This window comes from Thunnus albacares, chromosome 22 (assembly GCF_914725855.1).
Source record: "Thunnus albacares chromosome 22, fThuAlb1.1, whole genome shotgun sequence".
In the NCBI taxonomy this organism is placed as follows: Eukaryota; Metazoa; Chordata; class Actinopteri; order Scombriformes; family Scombridae; genus Thunnus; species Thunnus albacares.
Genome location: NC_058127.1, coordinates 15,059,265 through 15,077,497, shown reverse-complemented (window position 1 = coordinate 15,077,497; position 18,233 = coordinate 15,059,265). Strand labels below are relative to the sequence as shown.

Sequence of the window (18,233 nt, the reverse complement as noted above, 5' to 3'; positions counted from 1 at the left end):
CTACCACAACTGGAAGTTCAACTACAACTGAGTCATCAACAACTACAACTGCAGGGTCTACCACAACTGGAAGTTCAACTACAACTGGGGGATCAACAACAACAGCTGGTGGGTCTACCACAACTGGAAGTTCAACTACAACCAGGGGATCAACTACAACAGCTGGTGGGTCTACCACAACTGGAAGTTCAATTACAACTAAGGGATCAACAACAACAGCTGGTGGGTCTACCACAACTGGAAGTTCAACTACAACTGAGGGACCAACAACAACAGCTGGTGGGTCTACTACAACCGGGGGATCAACAACAACAGCTGGTGGGTCTACCACAACTGGAGGATCAACTACAACTGAGGGATCAACAACAACAGCTGGTGGTTCTACAACAACTGGAAGTTCAACTACGACTGGAGGATTAATTACAACTGAAGGATCAAATACAATGACTACTACTACTACTTCTACTACTACTACTGCAGCTCCCCCACCAGTTGTCGTTCTCACGGCAACCGTGGTAGAACCATTTGTAGAGGAACTCACTAATTCCAGCAGTCCAGAATTTCAAACTCTTGCCGCAAAAGTTGTAGCAGTGGTGAGTACAGTTTTTAAATGGTCACATTACTCATTAGTTTTCAGTGTATTATATGAGTTTCAGGATTTTTTAATATCATTTGGAGAACACTGTACTTTTAATGTGTTTACATTTTTCTATCTGCTTCCTTCCCACAGTATGATTTAATCTACAGTGCAGAATATGGTGCGATTTTCCTCCGCAGTTTCGTCATAGCGTTTACGTAAGATATAATGATAATAATGACAGAAAATAATGGAATAATTACACATATGCCTAAGTTATGTATGTTAATGTTATTTGATTAACAGATATGCTTTTTTGATGCAGACCAGCTGTAGCCAGAACACGAATGGAAAACACTGAAGCAGAAGTGGGGATTGAGTTCAATCAAAATGCTTCAGCTGCAGAAATACCAGATGCTACTGATGTTGCACAAACCTTAGTAGAATCAGTGTCTAACCCCAACAATACCTTCAACCTCACTGTTGAAGCCAACTCCATCCAAATAGTTCGTAAGTAAACAGTTCACCTCATTTTACTCCACTAGGCATTAGGGCAAAGAAATATACCTGTTGATATCATTTATCAACATATCTGTCACACTGTGTGTGTCATGAGTGTTTAAATGTGTTTAATGGGTTTGAATTAAGTACAATTAAATGTTTAAATTAACAATATAAAGCAATTACTCTGTTAATTCTCCAAGGATGATTTCGGTATACTTTAAAATTCAGTGTGAAGTTAACGGTCCCAAGTTTGATGTCCTAAAACAGTTAGGGATGGGAATTTACAGGAGTGTCTTCACTTCTAATATCATTTCCAATGTTGGTATAATAGTTATTACTGATTCCTTTCCTGATCCATTTTTTTTTAAATGGCAGAATCAACACATTCATAATTACCATGAAGTTAACTATAACAAACATCCACAAGACAAAAGATATTGTGATATGTTTGTTCAAAACAAGGTCCTCTGGTTACCATAATTTCTTTTTTTTCCATATTTTTTCATATTGTTTCATATTTATTTTTTACAGAAAGAAATACTTCAACAACTGCAGTCCCCACTTTAAATACCACAACTACTGCTACTGCAGCTAATACTACTGCTACTGCTGCTGCAATAACAACTACTGCTACTGCAGCTAATACTGCTACTACTGCTGCTGCAACAACTGCTGCTACTGCAGCTAATACTACTGCTACTGCAGCTGGTACTACTACTACTGCTGCTGCAACAACCACCGCTACTGCAGCTACTACTACTACTACCACAGCAACAACTACCAAGACTGCAACTACAACAACCTCAATTACAACTACAACTGCAACGACTCCTACAACCACCACATCTGTACCTACAACTACTACAACTGCTGAAGCAATCACAGAAAGGCGGATGACTTTCAGCTCTGACGAGACATTTACAAGTGACTTGTTGAATCCATCATCGGCAGCATTTCAAAATCGATCCTCACTGATAAAATCAGAAGTAAGTCTCTCTACATTTTACAAGATATCGAACAGTGTTTTGCAATATGCAATCTTTTCTTTTCATTTGCAAACACATTCATTTATGATTTTCACCTAAAATCTAATATTTAAAAAATGCAAAATACCCTTAATCTGTCCAAAGAAAATTCTTGCGTTGTGGAATTTGGCTATACAGTAAACACACAAAAACTCAACATATTTTAATCATATACATGTTTCAAAATAGCTCAGTCTAGTATAAACATATTTCTAATTTAAAATGTCTCACAATGGGAGGACACCCTGTTTTTTATGAGATGACATTTCATTCCTAGTGGTGAGTTTTCAAAGATAAAATATAATGTGAATCAGCCCTCCATATACATAATGCAAATGACATACCATAATAAAAGGTACAAGTGAAGAAACACAAAACATTGAAATTTGGCAAATATATATGTACTTACAGTTTTTTTGCTTGTATTTCTGCAGCTTGAACCTTTCTACCAAAATACATTCTCTTCATTCCGCTCCTTGACAGTGATTTCATTCAGGTAATTTGATATTATTCTGTTGATAGAATCTTAAAGAGTATTGGCCATTAATTCATATGACTAAAACAATATATTTCTGTAATTCCTTTTGCAGTGCTGGATCGATCATCAACACCTTAGACCTTGGGTTTGCATCCACATCTGTTCCTAATAACACTCAGATTGCAGATGTTTTGGTCAGTGCGGCCTCAAACATCTCAGCCTTCAACATTGACACCACATCTATTTCTGTGGATGGCACACGTAAGCACTACTGAGAGCTACTTAATCAAAAATATAAAATAATACAGAACTTTTTGTTAAAACAATGTCTCCTTTCCTATCTCAACATTTACAGAAGTTTCAAGTGGAGTAAGTCACACAACCAGTCTCATCACTGCATCTTGCCTGGTGCTGCTGTCATGGCTACTGTCAAGTCAGCAATAATGTCTCTGCTGACGTCCATGTCCATGTGAAATATCATTTAGAAAACCACTGGTATGAGAAAGAACATTGTTCCCATTACATCTGATGTTCCATTAGATTTCTGATGATCTCAATTGTTATATGGCTTGTAAAAAAGTTGCAGATATTAAATTAAAAGTTGGGATGACCTCTCCCCCAACATGAAATGTATGAAGTCTGAATGATGTCCTGTATGATTATCCAGTCACTTATTTATATGTATTTATATTATTATACATGTGTATATTTGCTTTTTGTGGAGCTACTCAGGATTGTGAAGTTAGTCTTCTTTAACAGCAAGATAGATTATTTTGTGATTTGTATAACCAAACATTATTCAAAATGCTGTAATGTGAACCTTTCTGTTGTCTCCAAATACATGTAAATAAATTTTCTATGTCATCAAGTAAAACCTAAACATTGGTTTTACTTAATGAAAAAGCATAATAAAGCATACACTGCACAGACAACATGTTTTAAAGTGAACAAGTGTCTTAAATTAAATGAAGGAACACATGCTACTCATAGCGGGCTGCACACTGCAGTTTTAACCTAATGCATAGACTAGTATCAAAGTTCATACATAATATATATGTCAAGAGAATGTACTATCAATTTTCTTATTCATACAAAATGTATTTATGTAACCATGCACAGCTGTACTCTGGGAGCTCCCTGTTAGTTTGTATGATTTCTGTAAGAATCTTTACAATGATCAGAATACAAAACCTTTAAATAATTTAATCTGTCTCGTGTGATGTTTTGTTGATTGAGAAGGTTGATTGGGGAGTGTTTGAAGTCAGGAATTTTATGATGACACCAGGGATGTTTACAGACAGTCATACCCTGCTGTGTGATTTAAGAAGAAAATAAAGCTGCGGATGACTTTCACAAAATCACCCCTATGCTTGTAAACTAGTTTAAAAGCTAAGTCCTACAGACGGGTGACAAATTAATGGAAAAACTGGTACAGATCTGAATGCTTGACCCCTAAAGTGAGGGGATCTGGTGGCTCTGTTATGCTGTGGGGGGCATTATACTGGCATGGTTTGGGTCTACTTGTCCCATTAGACGGAATGGTCACTGCAAATCAACACAAAGTTGTTCTGAGTGATCACCTTTACTTACGATGAAACATTTCTGTCCTGATGGGAGTGGTCTCTTCCAGGATGACACTGCCCCAATTCACAGGGCATGAGAGGTCACTGAATGGTTTGATGAGTATGAAAATGATGTGAATCACATGCTATGGCCTTTGCAGTGACCAGATCTCAACCCAATTAAACACCTATGGGAGATTTTGAACTGATGTGTTAGACAGTGCTCTCCACCACCATCATTAAAACACTAAATGATTCTGGAGGAATGGTGTTCCTCAGCCTTGGCATTGATTCTACAAGTTTCTGGAACTCTTCTGGAGGGATGAACACCATTCTTCTATGAAATTGATCAATTTTCTGATAAATAAATACCCAGCTATCTAAAATCTATCATGTACAGCTGTTATGAAGGTATTGGTTAAATTGTGTTTTCACATATTTCTCACTGGAAATAGTTTGGTGGAGGTGACAAGCCACCCAGATCCTGATCTGTCTCAAAATTCAATTCATCATCAGTTCATCAATTTGGTTAGCAGATGAGGCTTAAACGGTACACTTAATATAATGACATTTGAGGGTAATGTTATATTATACCAAACTGTATTCAGTTTTTTAATGGTATTAACAGACATCAAAACACTGCAGAAGTTTTCTTATTTCACAACCGAGATAAAAAATATCACGCTTATCACAAAGGACAAATAATCATTGTTCTCTGATCACATGGCTGGATGGACTTCCTTACAGTCAGAAAGAAAAAAAACATCTATTTTTATTCATCTATAAATACATGAAGCTTTGAAGTTTGAGCATTTGAAACTTCCAAACTATCTCACATCTCTTCACTCATTTAAATCTAGTAACTACAACACACGATCCAGTAACTACTGAACCATAGATATCCCTCATGTTTGCACTAATGTTGGCAGAACTGGTTTCAGGTTCTATGCACCTTTTAAATGGCATGAACTGCAAACTGCCCTCAAACTTGAGTCTTTCATACCTCTTGGAAATTTTAAAGCATCATTATCTGATGTTTTTTATGATTCTTGTGACTGTTTTTTATTAATTCCTTGTTTATTTTGTAGTCGTGTTATTTCTGTCTGCTGATTGTGTTCTTGTCTTCTGTATGTTTCTTGTTCTCAGGTCTCTCTTGTAAAAGAGATCTTAATCTCAATTAGAGTGCCTGATTAAATAAATACTAAAAAAAACAAACTTCTTTCAGATGCTAAGATGTTGCTGGAGTGTCGAAGCTTCACTCTACCTCAGTAGTTCATTCCTAAGTATAAAGAACCAGGAAACCACAACAGTGGAGAAGACATGCTGTGCACCTGTAAGTTCAATCACAACCAATTTAATCCTTTTTGAATGATGCCAGTCCCATAAAGCTGCAAAAAATTCAGCCTCTTCTAAACATAGTGCATTAATTATGACCAATATGTCATTTTAAATAATACATTGCCCCCAATCAGGGTGCCGTCTTTTGTCATGCACAAGAAGGTCAGTTACTGTGATGCCCCCTGACTTGTTCCTGCTCCCTGTGTCTATGTGTGTATGTATGTATAGACCTGTGGCAGGCCTGACTGGGTTCTGTGCCTGCCTCTGCCGAAGTCTTGCACCTACACTTGGCATAGGAGTCCTTCACCTGCTGGCTGGTAAGACCTGTTTAGCTGCACCAGGCTGTTTGCCAAAAACTGACCAATTTCTCCTTTTGTAAGAGATCATCGTTAAGCATCCTCTGTTTCCTGGGAAAGGACAGCCCTGAGGCCACTATGGCTAGCATTGATCAGTCTTCAGGTTCCAGAGAAAAATTTACATTAGGGCACCCAGCTTCTGCACTCCCACCTGAGACAGCTCAGGTCTGAAGCCCTGTTTACATCTGGCATTAACATGCGTCTCAGGTGATCCGATCACAATTGGACAGCTTTAAGTATAAGTCTGAAGGCACTCAAGACGCATTGAGGACGCACTGAGATCCGATCCCTCAGACCACATTCGGAGGTGGTCACATTTGCTGATATTGAGTCCAGTCTGATACTTATATTTACCTAAATATTGAATAAATATGTATCTGAAACATTGAAATAACATCTGTAGATACTAAATCTGACATACCTTATTTTTCACAAGCTACTTCCAAATACTGAACACCTTTTTGGAACTGCAGAAACACTCAGTCCACTCTGATTGTACAGTGGTGTTTCAGAGTGGAGCTACTTCACAAACAATCTTTGGCTGAGTGTTAGAACTCAGTCAGTCACCGGTGTGCCCAAAGAATTTTTCACATTCATACACTGTAGTTTCACTTTCATATGCAGCGAAATGTTATTTTGTACCAATTGCAATTTTCTTGGCCAATTCCAATACTATAGACTGACATGCGTAACAGCTCAAAATATTCCCTGCAGTTAAACGATTAAAGGTTAATCACTGACATCCCTACTCTGTACAGAGGTAGCAGCCATTGCAGCACAAAAAGCCATGAGGAAAAATTTGTCTCTCTTTCTCCTAATCCTTACCCTCATTATCACAAATTTGCTGGCTTCCACTCAACATCAACCTATAAATGAAATTGTAAACGTTGACTTCAGTGGCCTCCATGTTTACTTCCGCATGACAGCTTGCTGCTTTTGCGCATGCAGGTCAGTTCAGGATCATGACCAGTTTACACTGGAATCTGATATCGGCCACATTTAAAAAGTAATGTGACAAAAACAGATCTGAACAATAAATGAACATAACCTTTGTGCCATGCTATCCACTTCATATTCTAGTTGCCAAGTGTTACAAACAGTCACTGCTCAAACAAATTGTAGCAGGAACAAAACTAGGGCTGCAACTAACATTTATTTTCATTATCGATAGAGCTGTCGTTTTTTTCTTGATTAGTCACTCGGTTTTTAAAATGTCAGTAAGCTAGAAACTCTGACCTACACATTCTGTTCCACAGGTGTTATATACAGAAAAATGTGCATTGGATGATGTATTGCTGGTCTGTTATTCAAAACTTCAAGGTTTTAAAAGTCATTTATTTCATACACCTATATCTTTCTGTTTTAACTGTTAAGAAATTCAAACCTTGAGCTATTACAAGATGCAACTCATCTGTCTGATATTAATACAAAGAATTTCTTTTCTCAAAGTTTCAACCTCTTAACATCCACTGGGTTGCTGGCAACCTGCTTAAACCAGTTGTAAGCAGCTTAGCATCACACAGTAGTAAAGCAATAGGCACAATTTGGCCACTTGGAGAAATTTTGGAGAGGTTCAGGGACACCAGTGACACCACAAACTAAAAACTTGTGCCCCTAAGGTTAGGCCTAGAGGTCTGGAATTTTATACAGGTGTGGTTGACAAGATGGACAAGGTATGTGGTGATTTGCATAGTTCTGGTATAAAGAGTGTATTGTTATTCAAATATGACTCATTATAGACAAGGACAAAAAACACTTTTTTGAGCCATATTTGAACTGATGTAATTTGTGTTATAGCCACATGATAAACAAGCACATTTCCAGAAACTAGAAGTTGTTACTTATCAAATGAAGCCTAATACATGCATTTTGGCCTTACAGTTATCTGTCATAAGCTTTTTCCATTTGGGTATGCCAAATAGGTGAAGATTACCAAAAAATGAGTGGATGATAAGAGGTTAGGGCATTTTATTTCTACTTCCAGCTTTGGCAGTATATAATTTGCTTCAACAATTTCTTTCAGCTTTAAGCTTTCCATGTATTTCAGCTTTCATCAACAATATACAATAACAATACAATATACAATGATATATTAAAACTATAATGACAATAATATATTATAAATAATGTATTACAATTTTTTAATGCCTGTAGTACTCAGAGTTGTGCTGTGGTCACCTTTCTGGCTGTCTGGTAATGAATGCCTTACAACTGACTCATGAATATATGACGTGGTGTGCTTTTCAGTACGATCTTGTTGTTCTAGACGTGTTAAGGTATTGGCTTTGTTAGATCTTTCACAATGTTTTGTTGATGTGTGTGTGTCTTGATGTATTCTCACCTACCAGAAAGGAATTTCACTATCTGTGAATGTTAATCTGAACAGAGGTTGGATCAATGCTAAATTTGAATTGTTTGAACAACAAACAAACAAACAAAAAAACATGACGTTTCCTTGCCTTTGTATTACTGTACTATCACGCTCTTTATGCAAGTGATGCAATAGCCACTCTTTTTAGTTTAGTTGTGTAAGCCACAATGTTAGCAAGAGTGACAAGAAACTACAACTTCTACTAATAATTTGTGGAAATTCCCAAAATTCATACTTTTTGATGGTAGTCATCTCCCCAGTATAATCACATTACTTATATTATACAGTGGTAATTAATCAAAAATATATTATTTTGGCAATATCAACCGGCTCAATCTATGTAAGAGAATACATAATACACACCCAGTTTGTTCACAATAGTGGAATGCATCAACAATAGTGCTCACAATTGTCTAGGGAGTGAATCACTTTTTTTTTTCTTTTTTTTCATTGATGTGTAAAAACATTTCAACAAAATTCATGACCCACCTGTAACGTCACCTCCCTTTAGTTTACAGCGATATATATACAAGACATCAACAAATGCGGCAACAGAAGACCAGAGAAGCACCAGGGTAGTAAATAAGGACCTAATATTATTTATTCATATTTATACATTTTTTTGACTGTTGCTTGGGGTAAGTACATTTTTGTGTTTATATTTTTATTGAATTGTAAATTATGCCTCACTATAATGTATATTTGATTGCACGTTATGTATTATTTTGGCAATTTCTTGTGAAATCTTGCTTCATAAAATTACATTCAGCTGTTAATTTTGCTCCTTATCTTATTTTGCTTTCATCCATCCTAGAGCTATAATAAAAGAATATCAATGCAATACCATATTGATTATTGGAGAAACCTCTTCTTGCTTGCCCCTCTTCAAAGTGAGGGGTTAAGGTCCACTGGTTGCACTCCTGTCGTTGGTAGCATTTAACAGTTGAACTGATTGAGTGTTTAATGGAAGTCTCCTCATTAGGTGCATAGGTAAATAACTGTAATAAAGCTATGTCATTAAGATAAATGTGTTAGCTTTGTATTTTAAAATACTTGACCAAACGGATGCATATTTCAGCCAAATAAAACAAACTTTAACCTTTCACTAAATTGCAATGTAAAATATTTTCCACACTGAGATTACTTAGCTTGAAGCAGGTGTTAAAGGCTGCATCATAGTTCAATGAACACCAAATGGCTCTACTATTCTGTATTACTATTCTTAGTATATACTATACTATTCTTTTTTACTTGTTTTATCCTGCCCTAGTGTGTCACATCAGTGTCAAGGTTAACAAAATTGTGTAAGAGGAAATGTAGTTTTGATGACATTCATCTCCAGTGTTTATATCCAAAAATATGAAATCAAATATTAACTCTTAGAAAAACAAAACCAGGTTTATTGAGAATAAGTGTGGTTAAGGAACTAAAACTACAAAAAGTGCTGTAACTGTGTTACAGCACTTTTGCTGATATTAATTTAATGTGCTGATATTAATTTAACTTTTATTTAATCGCCATTTTAAATAAGTTTAGTGAAAACTGTATTCAGAGAAATCCCTCGAACTTTGGCTGCATTAAAATTTTACGTGATTTCCTTAATCGTGATTTAATTTTTAACATTTTGTCATTTCTACACATCTGTAGAAAATCTTTCAAATGTAACGTGGCACTTGAAATGACATGAAATCATTACTTTTGCATGCGTATGTGTATTTAGCAAATAGAATATTTATATCAAAGCATTTTAGTTGAGATTTGTGTACCACTATGAGCACCTTATGTCAATACCTTTATTTGACTGAATACCTGATTGACTGAGCAGTTAGATAAATAAAACAGACAGACAGAGGGTGTCCTTGTTTTGAGTTTGTCTGTATGAAAATTAGGGGTAATAACCCACAAATTGCATTTGCATTGCATTTATAAAACTATGAACCAATAATTAACTAATATTATTATTATTAGCTGTGTGAAATAGAAGCTGTAAAATGTTATGCACACTACAGTGGTCGTAATTGCTTAATGTTTTAACTCTTATCCTTCATTATTATGACAAAACTGTAATTTGTCAAAGAAAGAAATGAATTTCTAATGTCAAAACAATATAAAGATTTAAAACAAAAGCAAAGATTTACATGAATTTGTATTAATTTAATCGTTAATCACGCTACATCATAGTGTCCCTCATAAGGCCTTTTGGCTGTACTAAAAGAAAAAAGATGAATATCTAAGAAAATCCCTTAAAATATAACTGTTCTCTGCAAATGTTCTTTCTGCCTAGACTCAGCCCAAAGTAAATACCATGGTTAATTTCCGTATGATATCACTAATATCTGTCTTGTCTTAGATATACGAGTTTAATATCACAAACTCTACAATCATTCAAAGATTTTACAGTAACTGTAGATGTAGCTGTATGCTACAGAACTGTTTTATGGCTGACTTTTTGAATTGCCAACATTAAAACAACTGTCATCTCAGTTCTAGTTTTTCCACTTTCAGGGCTCTGGTATTGTGCATGGTGTCTCACTATGGCTTACTGGCACACATGAATGGAATGGAGTAATCATTAACTATGGTGGTTACCTCTGTGCATTACTGCTATGGCAAAATAAAAAATATAATAAGTTAAAATATTCAGGCTGTGTAAGGTTTATTATTAATTAGGCTGAAATGGTAAAGGCTACAGAAGAGTTCCAGCAATTAACATTAATTAGTAGTAAGAACATTCTACTCTCGGCTCGCCTCAGTGAAAAAAACAAAATCTAGCAGGGGAGTTAGGTATGGCACTATCTATGTGACCGTATTTAAGCAATTTAAAGCAAACACCACACTTTTGCTGTTCTGACACAATAAATTTCTTAATGAATTAACTGTTAAAATAAACTTAATACATTTATTTTGAAGTGCAGGACAGATACGCTGTAAAGAGGGACTTCCAGTTTGTTTGATTAATCTTTGTGAGATCACATGGAAATCAATGAGAAACATGGGGTATTAAAACAGAATCATTGTTACATTCTGTGCTTGAAGAGCAGAAACTGACCTCAGAAACTGAACTCTGAATGAAATAGGCAAGAGGACCTATACTGATTGAATCATCCATTAAAAACACTTTTGCTGCATGCATTTACAAAATATTCGAGTTTCATTTATAGATTCTTTGAAAGAAAAAATTCTTCCAGACACTTTTAATTATCATTATAGATTAAACATTCATTTTATCAAAATGTTAGGTGTTTATGTACTGCTTTTGTGAGTGAGTCACTTTGCTGTCAAATTTTGCAGGTTGCAGAGCAGACACAATGGGCGTTGGACCAATCTTATCAACTTTGCTGATGCTTACACGTAAGTTAGTGATTACTGTAATAAAAACTGAAGATTTCCTTTATGCTCTGAAAAAAATAAATTGTGTGTAACAACAGATTCTATTCTTTGCCATTAGTGGCCAATCAGCTTTCTATGACACCAGTTGCGGCACAAATGACCACAACTGTTGAACCAACAACAACAATCACTGGAGTCACAACAACTGGGGGTTCAACTACAACTGAGGGATCGACAACGATGGCTGATGGGTCTACCACAACAGAAACTTCAACTACAACCGAGGGATCAACAACTACAGCCGCAGGGTTTACCACAACTGGAAGTTCAACTACAACTGAGGGATCAACAACAGCTGGTGAGTCTACCACAATGGGAAGTTCAACTACAATAGAGGGATTGACAACAACAAATGCTGGGTCGACCACAACTGAAAGTTCAACTACAACTGGGGGAACATCTACGACTGATGCATCAACTACAGCTGGGGGTTCAACTACAACTGCATGGTCTACCACAACTGGAAGTTCAACTACAACTGAGGGATCAACAACAACAGCTGGTGAGTCTACCACAACTGGAAGTTCAGCTACAACTGAGGAATCAACAACAGCTGGTGAGTCTACCACAACTGGAAGTTCAACTACAACTGAGGGATCAACAACTACAACTGCAGGGTTTACCACAACTGCAAGTTCAACTACAACTGAGAGATCGACAACAACAGCTAGTGGGTCTATCACAACTGGAAGTTCAACTACAACTGAGGGATCAACAACAGCTGATGAGTCTACCACAACGGGAAGTTCAACTACAATAGAGGGATTGACAACAACAGCTGGTGGGTCTACCACAACTGAAAGTTCAACTACAACTGGAGGATCATCTACGACTGATGCATCAACCACAACTGAGGGATCAACAACAACAGCTGGTGAGTCTACCACAACTGGAAGTTCAACTACAACTGAGGGATCAACAACTACAACTGCAGGGTTTACCACAACTGCAAGTTCAACTACAACTGAGAGATCGACAACAGCTGATGAGTCTACCACAACGGGAAGGTCAACTACAATAGAGGGATTGACAACAACAGCTGGTGGGTCTACCACAACTGAAAGTTCAACTACAACTGGAGGATCATCTACGACTGATGCATCAACTACAGCTGTGGGTTCAACTACAACTGCATGGTCTACCACAACTGGAAGTTCAACTACAACTGAGGGATCAACAACAACAGCTGGTGGGTCTACCACAACTGAAAGATCAACTACAACTGAGGAATCAACAACAACAGCTGGTGAGTCTACCACAACTGGACGTTCAACTACAACTGAGGAATCAACAACAACAGCTGGTGAGTCTACCACAACTGGAAGTTCAACTACAACTGAGACATCAACAACAACAACTGCAGGGTTTACCACAACTGGAAGTTCAACCACAACTGAGGGATCGACAACAACAGCTGGTGAATCTATCACAACTGGAAGTTCAACTACAACCGAGGGATCAACAACTACAACTGCAGGGTCTACCACAACTGGAAGTTCAACTACAACCGAGGGATCAACAACTACAACTGCAGGGTCTACCACAACTGGAAGTTCAACTACAACTGGAGGATCATCTACGACTGATGCATCAACCACAGCTGGGGGATCAACAACAACAGCTGGTGAGTCTACCACAACTGGAAGTTCAACTACAACTGAGGAATCAACAACAGCAGCTGGTGAGTCTACCACAACTGGAAGTTCAACTACAACTGAGAGATTGACAACAACAGCTGGTGGGTCTACCACAACTGGAAGTTCAACTACAACTGAGGGATCGACAACAACAGCTGATGGGTCTACCACAACTGGAAGTTCATCAACAACTGAGGGATCAACAACAACAGCTGATGGGTCTACCACAACTGTAAGTTCAACTACAATTGAGAGATCAACAACAACAGCTAGTGGGTCTACCACAACTGGAAGTTCAACAACAACTGAGAGATCAACAACAGCTGGTGGGTCTACCACTGCTGAAAGTTCAACTACAACTGAGGGATCCACCACAACAGCTGGTGGGTCTACCACAACTGAAAGCTCAACCACAACTGAGGGATCCATGACAACAGCTGGTGAGTTTACAACAACTGAAAGTTCAACTACAATTGAGGGATCAACAACACCACCTGGTGGGTCTACCACAACTGGAAGTTCAACTACAACTGAGGGATCAACAACAACAGCTGATGAATATACCACAACTGGACGTTCAACTACAACTGAGGGATCAACAACACCACCTGGTGGGTCTACCACAACTAGAAGTTCAACTACAACCGAGGGATCAACAACTACAACTGCAGGGTCTACCACAACTGGAAGTTCAAGTACAACCGAGGGATCAACAACTACAACTGCAGGGTCTACCACAACTGGAAGTTCAAGTACAACCGAGGGATCAACAACTACAGCTGCAGGGTTTACCACAACTGGAAGTTCACTTACAACTGAGGGATCAACAACAACAGCTGGTGAATCTACCACAACTGAAAGTTCAACCACAACTGAGGGATCGACAACAACAGCTGATGGGTCTACCACAACTGGAAGTTCAACAACAACTGAGGGATCAACAACAACAGCTGGTGAGTCTACCACAACTGGAAGTTCAACTACAACTGAGAGATCAACAACAGCAGCTGGTGGGTCTACCACAACTGGAAGTTCAACTACAACTGAGGGATCAACAACTACAACTGCAGGGTCTACCACAACTGGAAGTTCAACTACAACTGAGAGATCCACAACAACAGCTGGTGGGTCTACCACAACTGGAAGTTCAACTACAACTGAGAGATCAACAACAACAGCTGGTGGGTCTACCGCAACTGGAAGTTCAACTACAACTGAGGGATCAACAACTACAACTGCAGGGTCTACCACAACTGGAAGTTCAACAACAACTGAGAGATCAACAACAGCTGGTGGGTCTACCACAACTGGAAGTTCAACTACAACTGAGAGATCCACAACAGCTGGTGGGTCTACCACAACTGGAGGTTTAACTACAACTGAGGGATCGACAACTACAACTGCAGGGTCTACCACAACTGGAAGTTCAACTACAACTGAGGGATCAACAACAGCTGGTGGGTCTACCACAACTGGAAGTTCAACTACAACTGAGAGATCCACAACAACAGCTGGTGGGTCTACCACAACTGGAAGTTCAACTACAACTGAGGGATCAACAACTACAACTACAGGGTCTACAACAACTGGAAGTTCAACTCCAACTGAGCGATCAACAACATCAGCTGGTGAATCTACCACAACTGGAAGTTCAACTACAACTGGGGGATCAACAACAACAGCTGGTGGATCTACCACAACTGGAGGATCAACTACAACTGAGGGATCAACAACAACAGCTGGTGGGTCTACAACAACTGGAAGTTCAACCACAACTGGAGGATCAATTACAACTGAAAGATCAACTACAACGACCACTACTACTACTTCCATTACTACTACTGCAGCTCCCTCACCAGTTGTAGTTCTCGCGGCAACCTTGGTAGAACCATTTGTAGAGGAACTCACTAATTCCAGCAGTGTACAATTTCAAACTCTTGCCGCAAAAGTGGTAGCAGTGGTGAGTACAGTTTTTAAATGGTCACATTACTCATTAGTTTTCAGTATATTATATGAATTTCAGGGTTTTTTAATATCATTTGGAGAACACTGTACTTTTAATGTGTTTACATTTTTCTATCTGCTTCCTTCCCACAGTATGATGTCATCTACAGTGCAAAATATGGTGTGATTTTCATCCGCAGTTTTGTCATAGAGTTTAGGTAAGATATAATTATAATTATGACAGAAAATAATGGAATAATTACACATATGCCTAAGTTATATATGTTAATGTAATTTGATTAAAAGATATGCTTTTTTGATGCAGACCAGCTGTAGCCAGAACACGAATGGAAAACACTGAAGCAGAAGTGGGAATTGAGTTCAATCAAACTGCTTCAGCTGCAGAAATACCAGAGGCTACTGATGTTGCACAAACCTTAGTAGAATCAGTGTCTAACCCCAACAATACCTTCAACCTCACTGTTGAAGCCGACTCCATCCAAATAATTCGTAAGTAAACAGTTAACAGTACATTTCACTCCACTAGGCATTTGGGCAAGGAAATATACCTGTTGATATTTGTCATTTATCAACATATCTGTCACACTGTGTGTGTGTTTAAATTAACGTTACAAAGTGATTATTCTGTGAATTCTCCAAAGATGATTTCCGGTATATTCCCAAATTTAATCTGAAAATAACAGTCTCAAATTTGATGTCCTAAAACAGTTACGGTTGGGGATTTACAGGACCATTTTCACTTCTAATATAATTTCTGATGTTGCTATCAAAGTTAATATTGATTCCTTTCCTGAACCAAAAAGAACATACATACTCATAATTACCATGAAGTTATCTATGACACATGTCCACAAGACAACAGATATTGTGACGTTTGGTCAAAACAAGGTCCTCTGGTTACCATAATTTGTTTTTACCATATTTCTTCATATTGTTTCATATTTATTTTTTACAGAAAGAAATAATACATCAAATTCAACAACTGCACCCCCTACTTTAAATACCACTATTACCACTGCTGCTGCTGCAACAACTACCAAGGCTACAACTAAAATGACCTCAATTACAACTACAACCGTAACGACTCCTACAACCACATCAACTACTACAACTGCTGAGGCAATCACAACAAGGAGGATGACTTTCAGATCTGCTGGAGAGACATTTACAAGTGACTTGTCGAATCCATCATCTGCAGCATTTCAAAGTCGAGCCTCAATGATAAAATCAGAAGTAAGTATCTCTCTCTCTACATTTTACAAGATATCTAACTGTGTTTTGCAGTATGCAATCTTTACCTTTCATTTCCAAACACCATTATTTATGATTTTCACCTAAAATCTAAAATTTAAAAAATTATAATTGTGTTGTGGAATTTGGATATACGGTAAACTACAGAAAAACTCTTGCAACTTAATTTTAATTATATACATGTTTCAAAATAGCTCAGTCTAATACAAACACATTTCTAATTTAAAATTTAAGTGTAAGTGCAGATACCTCTTAATGGGACGCTAGATTGTTTTTTGTCTCACAATGGGAGGAAACCCTGTTTTTTCATGAGATGGCATTTCATTTGTGGTGGTGAGTTTTCAAAGATAAAATATATGAATCAGCCCTCCATATACAGTAAAAAGGACATAGATTACTAATGTAGTGAAAAAAGTGTGGAAAAAGTGAAGAAACACAAACCATTAAAATGTGGCAAATATGTACTTATAGTTTGTTTTTTGTGTTTCTGCAGCTTGAACCTTTCTACCAAAATACATTCTCTTCATTCCGCTCCTTGACAGTGATTTCATTCAGGTAATTTGATATTATTCTGTTGATAGAATCTTAAAGAGTATTGGCCATTAATTCATATGACTAAAACAATATATTTCTGTAATTCCTTTTGCAGTAATGGATCAATCATCAACAACATAGACCTTGGGTTTGCATCCACATCTGTTCCTAATAACACTCAGATTGCAAATGTTTTGGTCAATGCAGCTTCAAACATCTCAGCCTTCAACATTGACACCACATCTATTTCTGTGGATGGCGCAGGTAAGCTCTACTGAGAGCTACTTTATCAGAAATATAAAATATTACAGAACTTTTTGTTAAAACAATGTCTCCTTTCCTATCTCAACATTTACAGAAGTTTCAAGTGGAGTAAGCCACAAGACCAGTCTCATCACTGCATCTTGTCTGGTACTGCTGTCATGGCTACTGTCAAGTCAGCAATAACGTCTCTGCTGACATGCCATGTGAAATCTCATTAGAAAACCACTGGTATGAAAAAGGACATTGTTCCCATTACATCTAATGTTCCATTAGACTTCTGAGGATTGCAATTGTCATATGGCTTGGAAAGAAGTTCCAGACATTATCCCAGACAAAGATGGGATGACCCCCCCCCCAACATGAAATGTATGTAGTCTGAATGATGTTCTGTATGATTATCCAGTCACTTATTTATATTTATTTATATTATTATACATGTGTATATTTGCTTTTTGTGGACTCAGGATTGTGAAGTTAGTCTTCTTTAACAGCAAGATAGATTATTTTGTCATTTGTATAACCAAATATTATTTTATTATTATATATTGTATATTAATTTGCTATTTTATCAAGTAAAACCTAAACGTAGGTTTTACTTGATAAAAAAGCATAATAAAGCATATACTGCACAGACAGCATGTTTTAAAGTAACGTGTCTTAAATTAAATGAAGGAACACATGCTACTCATAGCAGGCTGCATACTGCAATCTTAACCTAATGCATAGACTAGTATCAAAGTTCATGGTATACGTAATGTATATGTCAAAACAATTTGCTGTCAATTTTCTTATTTATACAAAGTGTATTTATGCAACCATGCATAGCTGTACACTGGGAGCTCCCTTTTAGGTTGTATTTGTGTGAGAAACTTTACAATGATCAGAATACAAAACCTTTAAAGAATTGAATTTGTCTTGTGTGATGTTTTGTTGTCTCGGTGGAGAAAGTTTATTGGGGTCACTGAATGTTTTGATGAATAT

General features: G+C 37.3%; 1 protein-coding gene across 2 annotated transcripts; it reads left to right on the top strand.

Annotated features, from left to right (window-relative positions):
* Window positions 1-334: 334 nt before the first annotated feature.
* Window positions 335-18,108, top strand: LOC122974008 (cell wall protein DAN4-like). 2 transcript variants are annotated; one of them, XM_044341840.1, is made up of 7 exons: window positions 335-593; window positions 15,336-15,400; window positions 15,508-15,692; window positions 16,159-16,436; window positions 16,948-17,009; window positions 17,104-17,252; window positions 17,347-18,108. In XM_044341840.1, the coding sequence occupies exons 1-7, from the start codon at window positions 444-446 to the stop codon at window positions 17,433-17,435; spliced, it is 978 nt and encodes a 325-aa protein (XP_044197775.1). In that variant the 5' UTR covers window positions 335-443; the 3' UTR covers window positions 17,436-18,108. The 2 variants fall into 2 exon arrangements, with proteins under 2 accessions (XP_044197775.1, XP_044197774.1); XM_044341839.1 differs by lacking the exons at window positions 15,336-15,400; window positions 15,508-15,692; window positions 16,159-16,436; ... (1 more) ...; window positions 17,104-17,252; window positions 17,347-18,108 and adding exons at window positions 731-795; window positions 903-1,087; window positions 1,613-2,067; ... (1 more) ...; window positions 2,697-2,845; window positions 2,940-3,790.
* Window positions 18,109-18,233: the final 125 nt, after the last annotated feature.